The following is a 21174-nucleotide window of genomic DNA, read 5'->3' on the forward strand; positions in this document are numbered from 1 at the left end:
ACTTTAGGTAATGTGACCTAGAAGGCAATTTGGAAAGATCACAATTCTCCTTAAGTTCTTCTTTTTTTTTTCTTTATAACACAAAGGTTACTTCAAATATCCTTATATTTTAGGAAATTCCATTGTTGATCAAAAATATTTAGACCTTTGTCTCCATGTAATAAATAATTATGAAGGATAATATTAACTGGCAGAATGAATGATTTATTCAAAGCCATTTTTAGATAAGAATAAAATATATAGGTTCTAAATTATTATAATGAATCTCTTTTTATAGTATATTCTTTAACCAGTAGAATATTGATATGCATTTTTCATAGTTCTAAGTACATTTTAGATTCAATATCTATCTTAAGGCTTTGATAATTCATTACATTTTTATGGTAATGTCTCATAGGCACAAGTAAGTTTATTTCTTAGTCTGATATATATTTGTTGCCATGGAGAAGCAAGTTCAGATAGTTCCTGAACAGTCATTAGTTTAAATGTTTTGTGACATGGAGACTGGAGTTAAGTATCAGAAGGCACTCTCAACCCTATACTCTAAGTCATTATCCCACACAGATTGCATGTGTCCATAGTTATCTCTAAGGACTTGGCAAATAAATACAGAATCCAGCATTGCTCAAGGATTAGGATGAATTTGTGTATTTTTATAAATAATGTATACGAGGTTTGTTCTTTCTTTTGCTGTGAACAAGATGCATTTCTTACAGTGTGTGCACTAACAAGCACCTCAGTTTTGAAGAGCAGATGACTTTGTACCAGGGAAAAAGTGTCCTTTTTCATCCCCCTTCTTCTTAAATAAACTTTTCCAATGTCACTAAAGAAGTAATAATAGTCAAAGCAGTGTTTTTCTCTGCTTTTCCACCTCTGGACTCTTATATCCAGAACAAAGTTTGTCTTACAATCCTGACTATTGCTCCTGGAGGGAAGCAGGGATGATCCTACTGTTGTTTTCTTTAGAGTTATTTTGGTTTTGTTTGTTTTTTAAACATATTCTAGATTAGTAGTAGCTAGTATAAAATACATTGTGGCTTAAATTGTTTCCTTTTTAACATAAAAAACAATTTTACTATCTTTCCCTTTCTTTTGAATATTCAGAAATCTAGTAATTAATATATTTTCAGCAAGTTATATATATTTTTTTCTGATGCATTTGTGTTTGGCTAGAGCAAATTTCTGAGATGATTCTTATCTATCTGCCTGAGTAGTATGATTCTTTTGGTTAAGTGTGATATGCAAAGCACAGCGGGATTACCATATGTATACCCAAGGATAGCAAGCTCAGTGGAGGTTTTCAGCATCAAGGAGGCTTTGGAAGTGTCTAGTGGAATTGGGGGCTGGAGATTGGAGAAGAAAAAGGTTCTGTCAACATCAAGGAGGATAATTAGTTTCCAAAAAAATTCACTTCATAAGCTTGCTACAAGTATTAGAAAAATAAGATTATAATTTAGCTTTGCATTGGCGGTAATGAGTGGATTCAAGAACCAGTTTCACAAAGTACTTACTGTCTAGAGATTCTTAGTAATTATGGAAACTCTTTAAGTATCAGTTGTCTTATTTTTAGAGTAGAGATATAACATGTGTCCTATATAATTTTTAATTAATCCAAGGTGTTTAATAGTGTGTTCACTTAACAGAGGTAGGAATCATTGTTTAAAACAGTGTAAATCTTACTGATATAAAATAAAGCCCAATGTACTTAAATAGCTACAAGGTAACAAAGCTCTTTATAACTATGTAAGTGAATAATGTAACAATAATACTTCTCTGCATAAAATATGTAGGTCAGCATTCTTTTTCCTCAGGAGGTATTGAGTGCATTAACTGAAGTCCTTAATACCTGAATTTGTTTTAATAAAGATATTTTAAAAACGTTACTCCTTTTATTGTTTCCATTAGTAATGTCATTTGTGACATTTATCTATATTAAAAGTAGAAGAACCATCAAAATTTGAATCATTATCATCTGCAAATGTCCAAAAAAATATCTACTCATTCATTGATAATAGGATTTTGAGGGGGGCGGGGCGGACAGGAAGTTGGAGAGGTGTGGGAAAGACAGAAAGACGAGGAAGGAAGCTGGGACGAGGCCATGATACAGTCAGTATCTATGAGACGACTGGACTGGGTTGTGTGACTCCCCGTGCCATCTTCCTGCCTTGGCCCAAATGACTTAACAGTTAACGAGCTCATGGCCCTGTTGCTTCTACTCCTGTTGTCGTGATTTTAGCAAAATGTAGTGTGAAGTCCTTTTCCCATCTGGCATCCTTTTTGAAGTGACTCTAGCTGCTGAGGGGTTGCTAACTGAACTGAATGCTTCAAGAAAGCCAATTTATTCAGCTGGTTGCAAAGCCTTTGACCTTAATGGTGGGACTTGGCAAATCAAGGCATACACGTAAGGTTTAGTGTTCTGTCAAGAATTGTGAAAATGCTCTGTAACCCATAGATCCTCCTGAAAAAGACTAGTTTGTAGTTTAAACATTAGTCTTTTTTTTTTTTTCCAGAGGCCAATGAGGCTAGTTAATTAAGCCTGAGGGGTTATGAACTGTTGGCAGTTAATAAGTCATAAAATTCCTCTATAAAACAGGATGCAGGATTCCATCACTGAGGCAGAGAGTACAAAGCGCCGATGTATAAATATCTAATTGTACCGAAGGACTGGGCTTTCTCAGTGACTGCTCATCTGGAGTCTCCAGGGCATGCTCGCTGTGGTTTCCTGGTTTTTAGAAGCCAGTTTTTAAAAAAATGAGAGCATTAAAGGGTAATTTGCCCGAAAGTTCAGGAAGTAAAGGGGTGGTGTAGAAGTAGGCTGAAAGGGAGAAAGGGAAAGACGAGTGAAAAGACAGAAAATGAGAAGAGGGTGGGGTAGGAAGAGGGGGAACCAGAAACGGGGAGAGCCGTCTCCAGAGTCAGATGTGCCGGTGTTTGTCATCTGTTTTCTTTTCCCTGTAGGATGTTCACCATGGAAACGGTACACAGCAGGCCTTTTATGCTGACCCCAGCGTCCTGTACATTTCACTCCATCGCTATGATGAAGGGAACTTTTTCCCCGGCAGCGGAGCCCCGAATGAGGTTCGGTTTATTTCTTTAGAGCCCTGCTTTTACTTGTATCTCGCAGGTAATTGCGTTGCGTGATTACCCCTAATTTTCTTGTCCTTTGCTGGTGTTTTAAATTACACCAGATTACCCACTTGTCCCACAGGACCAAGAACCCGTGCAGAACAAGTGCGTAACCCAGAGCGCTAGCTGTCAAGCGGAGCTGATTTGACGCCGTGTTTGATGTTCGTTGCAAGGGCTCCCATGTGCTTGTTTCCCACTTTTTGTTTCTTCCCTTTCCTCCCTTCTCTATCCACAGCGGTGTGTTTTTCTGTTCCCAGGTTGGAATAGGCCTGGGAGAAGGCTACAACATAAACATTGCCTGGACAGGTGGCCTTGACCCCCCTATGGGAGATGCTGAGTACCTCGAAGCCTTCAGGTTGGTACTTCTTTCTCTCTGAAAGTGTCACATTAAAAAATACCACACGTGAAAAAAGAGAAATGTGAATTCTCCACAAAGCCATGTGGAGATACGCATAAGGAAACGAGGCTCATCAAGAACTAGCTGTGTTTATAGAGGTATATGGACCAGTGACTGTGTTTCCCTCCCACAGCAAAGGGAGAAAGTTTGTTATTAACTGACTTTGTCTGGAAACTTCTGCCTGTTATAATAGGTAAAGTGGTTTTACAATAGACATTCACATAGTGAATGCTCTGAGAAGACCTTTAATACCTACATAATTTTGTAGAGCAGCATTTCCCAAGCTAAAATCCCTTTGGAATTCTCAGAATATTGGCCTGGGATATCCCATCTGATAGCAAAAGACTTTTGTTTATTTCCTGCTCACTTTAAAATATTAGCCAATTGTTTGTTTTCAGCTAATTTAGGAGTGAATTCTGCCACTTGTGTTTTTACTAAGCAAAGACTGACAATGAACTCAAACAACAAAATGTTGTGTTCTGTCTATATCTCACACATGTTCTATCTCTCTGTCTCTGTCTCTCTGCCCCCTCCATTCCTTCCCCCGCCTCTGTGAAATTTTAAAAGAAGCATTTCTTTTCTAGAATTAAAAACAAAACAAACCAAGTTCTTTGGAAAGGTTTGTCTAAGGAGAAATCACACATCATCCCCATGTGAGCTTCAGCTTGCAAGACCCCGAGGTTTAACTCACTGGTGATGCACAGCTTCCTCACTGTTTTGTTTAGTTAACAGCAAAACCCAAACAACTGTATGAAAACAAACATGAGAGGTATTTATAGTTCTGAAATTTGCCATTTATAAATTCCCCAAAAGAGAAGTCCTCTCTAATATGGCTGAGCAAAGAGGAATTCCAGGGAAAGTTCCAGTAAGCGACACTGGCGAGTTCCTGTCTTCTCTGTCACGCATTTTTCCTTTTCTCATTGAAATGTCACATGTTAGAAAAAAGGTCCACAGAACAGATAAAAAAAGTAGCTACTTGTAAAATAGCAATGCTTGACTTGGTATTTGGTACACAAAGGAAAATTCTACCCACATTTTTGATGCACACTTTGGGAAAAATATATACACAAAAGTGTCTACAGCACTTAGAGAAGCAAAAGTAGGAACAATTTTATTTACTATAAACTTAGGCTGTATTTGAAAAAATTTTGCTTTAATTAGCATCAAGTTTAAAATATTATTTAGGAGTAATTATCATCTTAAAGGAACTCTAAGGACTTTGTAGATGTTAATATTATTAACATATAAAAATATAAACAATAAAAAGATATGACATAAATAACATATATAAATAACTGTATATGTTAATGACATTAACATATATAACATATAAAGTTAATGTGGTTTCATAATACACATTCAATTATCAGCTCTATGTAGAAATGAACCTTGCATGCACAGTGGTAAAGGGCAATTTATATTTTGTTCCTATTTATACTCACATCACGTGAAGGGTAGATGAGTTTGTTTCCTTTGAACATAATTTCATTTAATAATATAAAAACAGATATTAAGTGTACTTTTTTATTTCGTGATTGAAACAGTAAGTGAATCCAGAAAGGTACTATGTTTGCTTGGAAGTGGGCAAGTTATATTAGTAAATTGTTATCAACTCCCCAGTTCATTGTTACCTGAGCTTAATTACACAAGTGGCCTTGTATACTACTGCAGGAATTAAAAACTATTCTGCATAATATTCATAGTTATTTAAGAACCATATTTTAAACTATAAGAGTTAAGTGAAAACTATTATTAGTTGAAAATCTGTCATGGCTATTTTTTAATGTTTATGCCTGGAAATACTTGTAAATTTGTTTTGAATGAGTCAAGAAAGTAAGCAATTCATTCAAAAATATTTCTTAAGCACACTTTATGCATGGACTGTGGTGCTTGGAGTTCAGGGCTACAGGCATTATTAGAGAAGCAGAGTGTAACTGTTGTGGTGCCCACATGGCTTAGGCAGAGAGGCTGACTCTCCCTGAAAGGTCAGGGAAGACTGAACTGTTCAGCCTTTTAAGTATGAGTGGAAATTTGCTGTGGGAAAAGGAAATTGCCCACGTGAGGGTGAAGGTAGATCCACATTAGTCAGAGTGAAAAGACTTCATGAATGGTGTGGACACATGAAATGGTCTGTCATTGTTACTCAAGGGCAGGAAGGGACGTTTGTAGAAGGTGAATGGATTGTAATTCATAAAGACTTTGGCCCTGCTCTATGACTTTGTTTGGCTGTCTGTGGTGGTTTGAACAAGAATGGCCCCAACAGGCTGAAAAGTTTGAATACTTGGTTTCCAGTTAGTGTCAGAGGAGTGTCCTTGGTGGAGGAGGTTTGTCATTTGGGGTGAGCTTTGAAGTTTCAAAAGACTCATACCCTTTTGAGATAGCTCTCTTGGCCTCCTCCTTGTGGATATGTGAACTCCTGCCACCATGCTTTTGCTCCACCATCAAGGACTCTAATGCTCTGAAGTTGTCAATTCAATTAAACTTTTATAAGTTACCTTGATCATGGTGTTTTACCACAGAAATAGAAAAATAGCTAAGAAGTTGGTACAGGGTTGCTGTGACCTTGTAATTTTCTGGATGACTGTGAAAGACTTTGGTACTTCAGAATAGAAAAGATGTTGAGTGCTATAAACAGGGCTTGATGGGCTGCCTATTAGGAGCCTGGAGGACAGCAATAAGAACTATGGACTGTGGAAGCCCCACTCCAGGGCCTTCAGAGGGAAGTAAGGACTTCAACAGCAGCTGGGCAAGAGTGTAAAGAATGTAGTTATTCTGCCTTTGTCCTAAGAATTTGCCTGGGGTTAAATTAAAAATCAATGAACTAATTTTTTTGGTGGAAATTTCAAGACAGCCTAATGCTGACTCTGTCACATGGTTATTAGTAATCACTCATATACAGATCTACAATGAAAATGAACAAGTAAGACAAAAAGAAACACAAAATGTACCATTTGAAGAAGAAAAGAGAATTAGGGATTAATATTGGAGCCAAGGCTTGGGCCAAAAGAGATGAGGTTAAGGAGAAGCCGTATACAGAATGGAATAAAGGGAGGAGTGAGAGCTCTCAGGGCGAAACCCCACCCAGGAAACTTTCAACTTGTGAAAGGAAAAGGCCTAAGGGATTTTCTAAATTCCTAGAAACTACAACAAAGAAAAGCTTTTACAAATGTGATTCAAGGGGGCTCATTCCAAGCCAGAATACCAACTTGACAGCATTCTCTCTTTGGTTCTGGCTTCAGAGTCGTCAAGGATACACAGATTGTAGAGCCTTCCTCCACAGTTTAGGAGCACCTCTGAGGCCAGGCCATGTGTTGCAGGGCAGTCCCTGAATGAAGGCCCTGAGAAAATAAAGGTCCTGGAGAAGCCATTGCATGAAACTGTGAAAGTGAAACCTAGGATGTGTTGGAGACTCCAATATGTTAGAGATGTCAGAGCCTTACGATATCTGCTAAGCAGAGCAGAATACAAGTAGAAAGAGCCCAAAAGACAGAAGTGTGTTTTTGGCAGCAAAGCTGGAAGGGCAGAGTGATCTAAGCCCTTTGACTTTGGACATGGAGCTGCAGGAACTGGTATTTGCCTTGAGCTTTGGTCTTGCTTTAATCCAGTATTTCCTCACTATGCTGCTCTTCCTTCCTTTTGAAGTGATAATGTTTATTATGTGCCATTGCATGTTGGAAGTATGTAATTTGCTTTTTAATGTCCAAGGAGTAACAAGAAATTGCCTTGATGTACTTTTAGATACTGTTGAGACAGATGTGTGAAGACTTTTGAGTTTGGACTAGATGCATATTGCATTATGATATGGCCACAGGTCTATGCAAGCCAGAGAAGGGAAAGTGAATGTTTGAATGAGAATGGCCTCTATAGGTACTTGGTCTCTGGCTGGTGTCTGGTTGTGGAGGATTAGGAGGTGTGCCCTTGCTAGAGTAAGTATGTCACTAGGGGTGGGATTGGAGGTTTTTAAAGATTCATTCCTTTTAGTTAGCTTTCATGACCTCCTACTTGGGGATCAATATGTAAACTATCAGCTGTTGCTACCACCATGCATAACATCATGAACTCTAATCTTCTGAAACTATAAGCCCATTTAAATACTTTCCATTCTAAGTTACCTTGGTTATGGCAATTAATCAGAGCAATAGAAAAGTAAGACACTTTCTATCATCTATCTATCAACCTATCTATCTATCTATCTATCTGTCTGTCTGTCTGTCTGTCTGTCTATCTATCTACCTACCTATGTATCATCTATCTGTCTATCTATCTATCTACCTATCTATCATCTATCTGTCTATCTATCTATCTATCTAGCTAGCTAGCTAGCTAGCTATCTAATCCATTGGCATTCATAAATTTTGCATTTAAGTCATATGGACTCCAGAAATAATAATAATAATGCATATGCATGCCACATATACATGTAATAATTATTATTTCATGTATATAATATTATTATATAATTAATATAATAAAACATATTATTACATTTATATGTGGCATGATGTATCTGTATTTTCACATGTATATGGGTACTAGTCTGTGCATGTGTACTGCTATGTGTCAAAACCAGAGGCTGACTAAGAACAGGTATCTTTTGTTGTTGTTTTTGTTTTTTGTTTTGTTTCTTCGAGACAGGGTTTCTCTGTGTAGCATTGCTAGCCTTTCCTGGAACTCACTCTGTAGCCCAGGCTGACCTTGAACTCACAGAGATACGCCTGCCTCTGCCTTCCAAGTGCTGGGATTAAAGGCGTGTGCCACCACTGCCCGGTGACAACAGGTATCTTGATAATGAGACTCTCTACTTTATTTACTGAGATGGGCCTCTGATAGACCAAGAGCTTACAGATTATCTCATTTAGCTAGCCAGATTGCTCTGAGGATACCCAGTTTCTTAGTGATAGGATTACAGGAAGGCTACCATGTTTGCTTGGCTTTCAGGTAAGATCTGAATTCTGGTCTCCTCAGTCTCATGAATTACTTTTAAATGTAATATTCTCACCTAAGCATATTGCTTTATTTTTGAAGTGTACTTTACAGGCTTGTGTGGTTTAAAACTTGTTCCCATAGTAAGGGTGCTATTGGAAAGTAGAGAAACTGTAGGAGATGGATGGAGCCCACTAGGTGTTAGGCCATGTGGGTGTGCTGTTGAAGTCATGATATGCTCTTCCTTTCTTTCTTGGTGCCTCCTGGTCCCTGTGAAGTCAGCAGTTTCCTTCTTGTTCTCAGTCACAATGCTCTGCACCAGTACAGTTCCAGCTCACCATGGATGGGAACCTCTGAATCCCTGGATCAGAGAAAGCGTTTCCCTTTTCATTGGATTACTTCAGGTGTTTTGTTACAGTGACAGGCTTATGAATAATAAATAAAAGTAACAATAGTTCACCCTCAAAACAACCATTTTTCCCCTGCATTTAACTGGCCAATGTTTCAGGTATGCATGTTTGAGTGTAGATGGAGGAGGCAGGGAAACAGGTAATCAGTGTATTTTCTCTTTTCTTAATTTTTCATTTTTTCTTGGCTGTTATAAGTATCTTTGAAAGGAAAGCCTCATTCTCAGTGAAAGTATTCAGAATAACATGATGGATTGCATCAAAATTTCAATGTATTTAACTCTGATTTCTGTTATGTTATTTTTCTATGACAAGATGAAAATTGTAGGCAGACAAGTGTTTTCATGTTTACTGTGAACTCCATTTTAAAAATGAAGTAGCTAAATTATTATAGATGATTTGCTATTGATTACAAGCACTTACCATTCATCTCTGGATAATTAAAGACTAAAATTATGGTTTTTCATAAGAATTTCAGAAAATATTCAATAATATTAAATATATTTTATGTTCAACTAAGAGATGTTTCCAAGGTTACCATTTATAAGGCAATTATGGCTATTTATAATGAGGTCTTATATGCCAGGTCCTAGTTTAGAAACTTTATAAGCATTGGGGCTAATTAAAATTCTGAGTATAAGTCACAGTACACTAGCTGGAGGAGCCGTGATCTGAAGTTAGATTTTGGCTCTAACCTCTAAGCCTTTTTTGCTTTACCACATTGCTACTCTCTTATGCCCTAAAATACTGAGGAGTGATAAGGCACATCAATATTGCCAAAATGTAAGATTTTCATGTGCCCTCTGCTGCCCCACCTACCCAGAAATGGTGACTGTGTGGTGAAGACTTCATCCATGATACTGGCTGACGGAGTCAGAGCAGAGGCAAAGTGAGGACGCTAAGAGGAGCGTCACAAGATGCTTTAAATGAGCCGGACACATTTGAAAAGGCTACCGGTAACTCTGAACATCCTTTCACTTGCTGAGAGAATGCCTGATGCCTTCTCTTTATTCAACAGATGTCAGGGTGCCTGCTAAACACTGTCTGCTCAGTCATTGAAGACATCACTCCAGTGATCCTAAATTCTTTACAGTGCCTTATGAGCAACAGGCCCATTAATTTAAAATGTATAATTCTTTGAGTGATTGTTATTAAACTGATTATCTTATTGCTACAATTGCTATTGTTTGTTTTTAGTGGGCTAATGAAGTCTATGTGCTACACTTCTAGTTATATCTAATGACGAAAATATCTCCACATAGTTTCTTTCCCTGTAACAATTTTCAGTACAAAAAGAAGATGGTGGCAGTCTTGAAATCATCTGCCTATTTTACTGGATGAATGAGTGACTTTTTTTTTTTTTTTTTGGTTTTTCGAGACAGGGTTTCTCTGTATAGTTTTGGTGCCTGTCCTAAATCTTGCTCTGTAGACCAGGCTGGCCTTGAACTTGTAGAGATCTGCCTGGATCTGCCTCCTGAGTGCTGGGATTAAAGGTGTGTACCACCAATGCCTAGCAAGTGACAATTCTTAGGTAGCCTTTTAAAATGTCTTATTTTTGAGATTATAAAATAATTGTATCATCTCTCCTTAGCTCTTTCCTCCACCCAAACCCTCTCATGTGCCCTTCTTTATTCTCCTTCAGACTCACGCCTCTTTATTAATTCACTAATTGTTATCACATGCATATAGATTCCTAAGTATAACCTATTTAGTCTATATACTGTTACTCACATATATTTCCAGGGTGGACCATTTATTATTGGATAACCAATTGGAGTACTATTTCCTGGAGAAGACTATTTCTCCTATTATCAGTGTTCCTTGGCTGCCTATTATGTAGGGTTGAGGTCACATGAGCTTTCTCCATCCAGTTTGGTGTGTCCATTCGTGTCATCCTCGTTAAGTTCTGTTTGAGCAGTCATATTGTTGAGACTTTATGGATGTAGCTTCTGACATTACTAGGAGACACAATGTCACATGCCCTTTCCTATGACTCTTAAATCTTTCTGCCCCTTCTTTTGCAATGGTCCCTGAGCCTTAGGTGAGGAAATGCTTTGTAGGTGTAGCTGTTGGGACTGGGCTCCATAGCTCTGCATTTTTATTGGTTGTAGTTATCTCTTGTGGTTTCCATCTGTTTCAAAGAGAAGGGTGTTTCATGTGAACACAGTGGGGGATTATGATGGTTTAGCAGTGATGCCTGTAGTTTCTCCATTAGCCCTGTCTGGTCGGCTAGATTTCCGTTACTAGGCATGGTTTCCATAGTTTTGAAAAGGTCACAAGTCCTAGTAGGGAGTTGTTGGTTGCCACTGAGGTGTGTGTGCCACTGCTGCCGTCTCAGGTTAGCATGCCATGCTCGCTGTCGAGGTGGATCATAGACATCATAATGGGGTAGGTCTGTTGGTTGCCTCCCTCCTTAGGAAGTTGGCATCACTTTCTGGTACTATGGAAATCCTAGGGAAGGGGGATTCATGTCAGTTTCAGCTCAGAGGTCTCTGGGCCCTGTTTCTGAAGTGCATGGCATCTCCAACAGTAGAGACTTACCTTCTACCTCAGAGGGCAACTAAGGGCAACAGCAATAGGCTGTGTGTTTTGAGAGTTCCTTGGACAGCCGTGACTGTCTAAAGAGGGCTTCTCATGTCTGGTCTTGGGTTTCTATTAGGTGGTTTCAGCTCTTGGAGGTAGCATTGTCAGCCATGATGAGAAAAGTTCATTGCAAAATAATTATATATAAAATTATTGTTATATATTATATTATATGATCGATAATATATATATATATATATATATACAAAACTTCATATATTATAAGTAATTTTTAATTGTGTGATTAATTGTATGATTTTTATGCCTTTTTCAGAATCATTTTTATTATTTTACCTTCCTTTCATATTTACCTCCATCTATGCCCTCTATTTACTTTCAAAAGAGAACCACAGTGGAGTCCCTTCCCTGTCCACGTGGTCCACATCCATGGACTTAGTAGTAAGTGAACAATATTTGAAAGCAACTGTACAGAATATATTTAGAAACTTTTTTCTTGTCTTATTCTTTAAGCAGTATAGTGTTGTAGAGTTTACAGTATGGTAGGAAGCTAGGGATATAGCTTATCATGTATATCCCAGGGTTTGATACCTGCTACTATAAAATTCATTGATTGATTAATTTAAAATATATAGACAGATAAGCACAGGTTGTACACAAACAGCACACTATTTTATCAAAGAGATATAGGGCACATAAGCTCCCACAAATTTCAGTTTCTACAGGATCAAGCTCCCAGAGATTCCGAGTGAAGATGATGCCAGCCCTCAAAATGTGAGTCTCTGAACAAGGGTCATGGGGCTGTCAGTCTGCATTGTGGGAATGTGTCCTGATTTTTAAGAAATAAACGCCAAGTCACTGCATTATATTCTGTAGCTACTTTCATGAGTATTTGCCACTGATGAAACTTTCCAAAAGACAAATGTCTGTAACATGAGCTGTACAGAGAAAGTCATCTCAAGGCAAAATCAACTCAGAATAATCAGACCTGACTGAGGCTTCTCAGTGTGCTGAGAGGGAGATTTTAGGGTTATCTTTTCTAGAAATAAAAATTTAAGTTATAGATCTTGATAGTATTATTGAAAACACCACTTTCCCCCATTTTATTGACTTATAAAATACCTGTTTCACCAAAATGTGTTGTGCTTCATGTAGTAGACTTTGCTAACCATCTTTGGCTATATAAGCAACTAAAGCTTATACAGTCAACTAAAGCTAAAACAGTCAAGCCCTGGAGGACGAGAGAGTGGTCCCATCACCCTCTGTCTCTTCCTTCTGTCTTCAGGTCGTACTTATCTGCTTACTTCATAATCAAGTTTAAATTTACTACTGTAAGCCTGCAGTAAACACTCTCAGCTCCTCATTCAAATTCTCAATTCTGTCTCTCAAATTCTTCAAAATAGAAGTGATGTTTGTTTCTCTACTGGTTATAAGAATGGAATGGGGTTTTACTAACACATACTCTTCTGACAACTACTGAATGATGGTTTGCCTCGCATGATTGTTTTTGCCACAGATCAACAGCAGATCATTTAGAGCAGGAACATTAATAAGTACATCTTATTTTCTTACACTGTTACTTGATCAAGCACATTATCATTTTATAATTAATTTTAGAAGAATATTTCTAGAATCCCTTGTTATGTTTTCATACTAAAGAAAGGCTATTTTCTTCTAAGAAATTAAATAAGACCATTCATAAATGCTTAAATGCTTAGTTGCCCCACATTGGTAAGGATAACTAAGTAAATATTGTTCTAGGGATATTGTTCTTATTTTAATATAATTTAATGTGAAATTGAAAAGAAAACAATACCAGTGGGACAAGAAGAATATAATGATAATAATAGCAATCCAGAGCATGCATTGAGTTTATAAAATTTGGTATTTGTTTGTTTTCAAAATCCTTGGTGCTTTTTAAAATGCTATTGTTTTCCATTGAAGACACCAAGCCTCTTTAAGCTCTCCAGGTCTCTTGATATCACATGCTTCTAAATGGTGGTCAACACTCTGATGGCAATACTCTTGGGGTCATTTGAGACAATACTTATTAGCCTGTGTACTCTGACTAGAGTACAGGTGACAAAATAATAATGTAGTGAGGTTGTGTTTTCAAACACTTGGGCACCTCAACAATAGCAACATTTTGAAATTGAAAAGTATTTCTTAGACTTTGACTTCCTCTCTGTCATATCTCTAAGGAGCTTCTGTCCATTTGATATAGTAAGAGTTTATTGATTCAAACTAGACCCCTGTGAACTTCATCCTTCCTGATCACAAGGCTTTTATTTACAATAGAACTTTTTCATGTTTATTTAAAGAAACATATTCTGCTCATATATGTAGTTAGATTTTTAAATAAGAGACATATCACAAGACCTAAAGCAAATTAAATTTTAGTAGGAAAAAATGAACTTTTAGACCTCATTTCGAAAGAAAGAATGACTTGCTGTCATTTGAAGCTCATTCTCAAATGATTTGGGGGTCTTGTTTTGTTTCTGAGAGCTGTGGTTGCTGCTGCCTGGGCTCAGAATGGATCCTCCATCATCAGTGACAATAAATATATTATACTTAAGATAGTACGTTCTTTCTCAAGGATGCCCAAGACATTTTAGGAATGAGGATAAAATTTCTTGAAACAATTTGCCAATATGAAATACTGTACATATCAAATTGGCCTTGCTACCTTCTTTCCCAGACCATTTATCATAGCTTACAAATCAAGCCCACATTTTCTCTTTCTGAAAGACTTGGCTAATAAATACGATGTGGGCCTCAAATCTGAACTTGTCAATCAATCCTGAGAACAAAGCAGTAATGACTTTCATCTATTAATATTTTATTTCAATAGAAACCAATATGTATAAATTTATGGCTGTTGTAAGCTACAGTTTTATTTATTATCCATATTCTGTTCTCTATATTCAGAATGTTGAGATATTTCAAGGAATTTGATCAAAACTGGTCACAAAATCCACACGAGTAAATTTTAGCAAGTTGTCAGCTCTATCTGCTCTTTTGCTCTGGGAATAAACATAAGAGCATTTTTTCTCATCTGTGCAACATATTGTACCAATTTTCATCAAAAAATTACAATTTCTATAGGTGTGTGTCTCTAGATACCCTTAGAATTTCTGCTCTTTGACCCTGAGAGAAAATTGATCTTATACACACCTGTCTTCCTCAGGAAGCTTGCAAACTTGATTTTTGAGCTGAGCATCAAAGAGATATGATATTATTAGACAGTATGGAGCTCAAGTTAACAGAGTCCAGGAAATACCTTAAAGTCCTGTAGTTTTGAAATGAATGATATCTTCAGTGGACAGCTTCTTAAAGTAATTCAAATGCTATAATTTACTTTTAAAAATTATTTTAAAGGGTCAGTAAACTATTAAAATCTTAAGAAGATGTTTTCCTTTGCCCTAAATGAATTCTAAAACCTAAAATTTCCATGAATTTGTTTAGTAATTAAACAATTTTCTGAACAATAAAGGGTAGCTAAAGAATGGCTGTATTTAACTAACATGTTTCCTTAGCAGTACCTCTTAAGACAGAGGTCAGTTGTGTGCTTAGAAATGGTGTTTTCATTTTTAAAATGAAAAACTGAATTACAAAGCTCCCACCTTTCACAAAATCTTCCCAGTGTATGTGGAGTTCCCTGAGACACCAAGACATCACAATCCAGTCCACAAAATATTATTGCAAAGTTTCCAGGCTAGAAATAACAGATCCGTTGGACTACTAGTTTAAATGATCTCACTATTATACAGTTGTTTGTGATCTATCCAGAATGGAAGATAAATATTTTTGAGAAATTTTAAAGTTTCACTCTTGTTCTCTCTTGCTTTTTCAGAGTTCTAAGATTTTACTGCATTTACTGACAAGGGAAAGCTCTGGCCCAAACAAAACTCACTCACCCTGTTCCTCAGCCAACAGCTCCCAGAGTTCAATGTTTTTGGGTTTTAGTGTGGCTGGGGTTTTTTGTTTTGTTTTATTTTGTTTTTTAACTGAAGAAAATTCTTTTCTCATTCCATGATTTTACATCTGAAGTTTGCCAAAACTAGATTTATTGAGATGATAAGTAATGTGGGAAAAATGGACCATTTCAATATACTGTGAATATAAATCTGTATTCCTTTTGTGAGAACTAAATAAATATTATGATTTACTATGGAGAATTTACTCATTGACTTCCTCCAGTGGAGAAATCATACGCATGAAAATTCTGCTTCTCCTAAGTCTCAAGCACAGGGTTGAGGCTCACAGATGATGTGGTGGCAGAGCCTTCAGGGACAGTTCCAGTATTCACAGGGCACCAAACACCCGGATGGTAGAATCAGTTTTCCATCTCTTATATATAATATATAAGCATATAGATGAAACTTGCAAATCAACATCTGTTCTCATTTACGTAGGTATTTAAACTCCTCTGGCACCTTCTGGAAGGCAAAGGCTTATCCCTGTATCTGGTATAAATCTGCCCATCTTTCTTGTGGGCACAGCAGAACTGGGTACTGGTGTCTAAATATCTTCTGAAGAACAGAATTGATGTAAAGCCACAAGGAGGACAGAGAGCTTATAAAATGCAGGAGAAAGATGGTTAAAAAAAAAAGCATTCTTACCATAGTAGCTCATATTTCATAATATGGAAACCATGAGGGAAGATTAATGATTGAGTCTGTCTTGAAGCACAGCAGAATTTTAGATCTATCCACATCTCAATTTGGGGATATTTTGCTTTCAAAATGTATTCATATATTATCTTCTCCATTATAGAGATATGTATTATTGCACTTAAAATCAAAATGTCGACTGCCGTAGGATGTGAATTTTTTTTCTTAGAGCTTTGTGAAATAATAGCAATATTGAAGTTACTGAAGTAGACTGAGTCTCAGAAACAAATGAGCATTTTAATGAAACAGAGCCAAAGTCAAAGCCATGAAGTGAGGCTTATTCAAGATCTGAGATGGAATAAACTAGGCATGTGTTCAAAGTCTGTTCTCTCTTCCGTACTTCCTGTTGGGACCCTGTCTTTTAGATACCGAGTTGCTCCACTCACACTGTTTTTTCATACATGCCAGTCCCCTCTCCAGACACAGTTCTGCTACTTTAACACTTTGTAGTCCAGAAATTATAAAATGAAAATTCCATTTCAGAAATGCAATGGCTGCTGACCCTCCGTCAAACATAATTACATTCGGTTCCCAGCAGGTGGAAAAGGCAGGGATGAGTTGTCTTGACTTCTTTAAATAACATATTAATTCCCAAACTACTCAGAGAACTGGAGTCTGCCCAAAGAATGTTAATATATTCCATTTGGCTGAGTTTTTTTAAGATGTAAAAATCAAATAATTATATGCATAATCCAATGAAAATATTTAATTGATATGAAGGTTTTGCTTAATTTGCAGTACCAGTTTCAATAGCTTGTCTTTGTTATAAAATAGCGACAATATGTAAAATTCAGTACAGTCCACCGCTTGAAAAGTTACAAGATAAGGACGGCATCATCCCATTGTCAAGGGCAAACACAAAATCCTGGGTCAAGAAGCACTTACATGGCCCAACTTTAAATTTTCTTGTTTCGTAATCTTTGGAGAAGTGTATTGTTTCTTATAAAATGCCCACATGCTCTCCTTTGGAAGGGCTTCTAACTGGAGCTGAACCACAAGGTTGCCCCCTGGTGCTTTATGTATTGTTTAATTGTTTGCCTTTGGTGAATGTTTTTATTAAAAGCCTATTATTTAGAGTCAGACCAAAGTGTCACTCTAGGAACAACAGAGGCTGAACTGTTCAGTGTAAGAGTTCTTTTTCATGGGTGTGTTTAATGCACACTGGACGCAGCTAATGAGCTGAAATTTCTTCTTGTAATACTTCAAAAAGAGCAACAACAACAACAAACAAAACTCTGCATTTTTATTTCCCTCTAATAAAAGGTGCCTGGATTGGCTGGAAGAGCCGTGCGTGAGTATGACTGTGCCCTAGCCAGGAGGCAAGACGGGTGTCTGTATGTGTTCATCTGCTCTGTCTGCCTTTGTTCTAGGAGTTGTTTCCAGTCACATACACTTCAGGGCACATGGCCCTGGGGTCAGGGCAGGCAAACGAGGATGTGAGCTTCTTGGAGCATTTACCAGGCCGTTCCTGTCTCATGTCTATCCGAGCATCACGGATAGGTTCTGGCGTCCTCTGTCTCTTCATAACCCCATTGCAAGGAAGTGTTTTCTGCTCGGGTTATTCCCAGCACGCCTTAGGCCCGGGAAGTGGTTTGAATTCAGTGGTTCTAATCCCTAAGCTTCTTCTCTCCGAATATTCCCCTTCTTGAAACTGCACTGCCACATTTTTCACTTGGGGATTTCTTAGGATTTGTTCCCTACCAGGTCCTCACAGACAGCAAGCAAAAGTCATTTTCCTTGTTTAGCTGTCTTCTTCCAAAGCTAATCTGGGTCTGGTACCCAGCTTCCAGAAAAAAAAATAAATAAATAAATAAAGCCAAAGTACCTCGGTACAATTTCTAGGACCTAAATGATCTCATTAAATTCTGACTCTAGATATCAAGTAGACATTTGAGGAAATATGATTATTGACAAAATGTAAGCCTGTTATACACTATATCACTTCAAAAGGAGAAAGGCCATTAGGACATAATTACATCAGAAACAGTATACACATTGGGCTGGTTTATAAACTGTCACTTTCAGAAGTACGAAGACGTATAAAAGTTTCCAAAGGTCCCATTATGACCCTATTTCCAACAGTATTCTCTGACAAACTAAATAAATTACTGCATGTATTGGACCTTTGAGGCTTGGGGCAAAGAATGGAAAAATTATTTACAAAAGCTTGAAAATATTTAATCACTGGAGGCAGGGGCAACGGTGTTTTAATTAGCAGGTCCTGGGGCCATTGGCTGACTGGAGGCTTTCTCAAACAACCACACAAATGCACTGAATAGCTGTTTGCCAGCCTTAGGGTCAGGCCTGAGATGAAACAGATAAGATAATTGGCTCTAATGAAATCCAGAAGGCCTTGGCTTTCTTGTTTGAGCTTGGATTTGAAAAGTGCGTGTGGAAGTGAGGCTTAATTCAAACCAGAACTGCGCTAGGCCCGTTTCTCAGTGACTTTGATATTGTTTGAAGTTCTAAAAGTGTTCGCCACACCACTAGCCTGCTGGGCTGGGCCTCCCTGGTACCCTTAATTACTAAGCTTTATTGCTGACTTTACTGCACAGGAAAGGGCCATTATATGTTCCATCAACATCAGCTCTTCTCAGATTGGAGGAAAGGGCAGGGTTAAAGGCCACTGTAGGAAGGCAGCAACTTCACTTTGAGGTACTCAGATCGTTTACCAGTGTTAGATTTCAGTGTTATGTACATACATTCCTCACAACACAGAAGCCCAATTTCCATTTTTTAAGCAAATGATTACTTCTCTAAACATTTTCACTGTGCCTCTTCCCACTCCCCACCAGAAAGAAAAGTTATATTTAGGGGCTAAAATGACTGCACACCATATAATGAAAAAAATAAAATGAAAAACAAAAACTGTCAATGCCTCCCAATTAATCATCACTCCAGCGGGTCTGGTAGAATTCTATAATAAGGAGGATTATTATTAATTCACCTTTGAAGTAGAAATGAGTGCGGAACCCTCCTGTGCTGAGAGTTATCCTGACACCCTGAGGAATAAAGACCCCTCAGGAGAGCCTACAAAATTAAATGCCCACTTCCAGAATCTCTCACAAAGAGGTTGTACAAAATGGAATGCTCCCCAAACACAAAAACATGGAAGTTTCATTTCAGGGATCAGCTGAGAAGTGACAGGGACCCACACTCTCCAGCCTTGTGGCTATTCCTTTTGTAATCCAGTTGGAAAGGATAGATTTTGCATCTGAGTGAATAAAGAGTTATGCAATTCTTAGCTCTCTCAGAAATTTGCTTGTGCTATGAAAGCAACAGGACATGCACTCCCCAACCGTTCCCTGCCCTATTTATCCTGTCTGTGAGTAGCAAATGTGTAAGTTATACCCTCAGATGTAGGTATTTATGAAAGAAATAACTAAGTATTTTTGCATTATTTAAGTAAACCTGATTAGTGTGTTCTAATAATGTGACCCTGTGGACAATTCATCCCTCTTTCTGAGTATTCAGTGCTTAAGGTGTGCAAGACGGGAGCTCTCTAGGAGGGCAGTGTACAACTGATGCGAGGTCCACAGTAAACAGTCAGAGAACAACAGGATTGGGAAGACAAAACTGAGACCTGTTCTCCAGCCTCTCTCTTTTCATAGAGAAATGAAAGTGAGCCTTCCCAGAATTTTCCAGTCATTAACATGACATCAGCTTGGATCAGAAAAGGGAAGAGCCATGGTTTACTCAGCTCAGTTGAAATATTAATTTATTTTTCATTAGGAATTCTTATAGACTGAATGCTTGTGTCACCCCCATTCATATGTTGAGCCCTAATACCCAGCATGATGGTACTTGGAGATGGGACCTTTGAATGGTGAGTAGGGCCTAGATGTGGTTCTAAGGGTGATTCCATTACACTGATTCCTACACTGGTTCCATTAGTGCCCTTGTGAGGAACTGTAAGGAACAAGAGAGCTTGTTCTGTCACTCACACACCAACAAAAGATCTGGGAAGTGCATGTTTGCAGTCCAAGAAGACGGTCCTCAACAGAACCTAGCACCCTGAGCATGCCATGCCAGTTCCTCATACCTTGCTTTCAGGACTTCCTATTGTTTAAAATGTCAGCCTAGGTAGAGTAAGAGGGATGCCAAAAGACTTCTGCACTGAATAGCCGCTAATAATTGTACTCTGATAGATCAATGAAATTGTTTCCCAAGCTGTATTAGCAAAACATTAGATTTAAGGAATGTTAATACATGTTTCTCAACAATGAAAAAGTCTAGTAGAAAAAACTCTTTTCAAAATATCTATCACTGCACAAACTTTTATGAATTATTTCCTCAAATTATTTAATAATTGGGCTCCCAGATGTTCTCAGCTTTCCGCTTTAAAGTACCAATAAATTAATTTGAGACTAACATTCCACCAAACACAGTGTTGCTTAAATTCCTGGTAGACAGGTAGAAATATGGTGAATGTTTTAGGTAGTTCATCATTAATTCAATAAATGTGATATAAAAGTAAAGTTAATCTACCTATGAGAATCTTACTATCTAATGGAAAAATAAATATATGAGTCTCAGTATATAGTACTGCATTCTCATATAAGTAGGTCATTTGAGAAACCATGTTTTGTGGGTGATCTCTTCATGTCTTGAGGATTGTGTCTAAGCAGTTCTTAGATAAAATACTCTCATGAAGATGAAGGAAAAGCAAAATCAGCAAGTGAAGGGAGAGAAGAGCGGGTTGGTTTCCTTTGCTATCCCTGTGAAATCACCCAGTGAATTTTCTTAGGGTCAAGTTACTGCCATTCAAAATTATAGCAAATTGGTGTCTTTTTTGCAGTCTCTGTGTATATTTAATTTCAGCTTAAATATAGACACATATCTCCCATGTGTGTTTTTGATCAGATACATCATATTAAAAATATGGATTGGTTCTTTTAGAACTTTTGCAACTGATTATGGTGTGAACATATAATTGGTTTTATGAGTAGATCCATTTATGGATTTACAAAGTTTTAAAGCTTCATTTTTTCATGTATTACAATATTTTGTGAAGGGAAAGAAAGAATTGTTTGTGAGTTAATGAGAAGATGTGTCAAGTGACACTTGCCTTATGAGTATTTTGAATGATAGCAACAGAACACAGGCC

At 37.5% G+C, this 21174-nt stretch overlaps 1 protein-coding gene across 3 annotated transcripts in view; it reads left to right on the forward strand.

Annotated features, from left to right (window-relative positions):
- The window catches only part of Hdac9 (histone deacetylase 9), an 844224-nt gene that overhangs the window by 689952 nt on the left and 133098 nt on the right, over positions 1-21174 (forward strand). For all 3 annotated transcript variants that reach the window (XM_042260715.2, XM_016002464.3, XM_076550778.1), the window contains 2 exons: positions 2959-3078; positions 3384-3481. In XM_042260715.2, the coding sequence (XP_042116649.2) occupies positions 2959-3078; positions 3384-3481 (218 nt within the window). The remainder of the gene's footprint in view (positions 1-2958; positions 3079-3383; positions 3482-21174) is intronic.

The sequence above is a fragment of the Peromyscus maniculatus genome, chromosome 14, assembly GCF_049852395.1.
Source record: "Peromyscus maniculatus bairdii isolate BWxNUB_F1_BW_parent chromosome 14, HU_Pman_BW_mat_3.1, whole genome shotgun sequence".
Taxonomy (NCBI): Eukaryota; Metazoa; Chordata; class Mammalia; order Rodentia; family Cricetidae; genus Peromyscus; species Peromyscus maniculatus.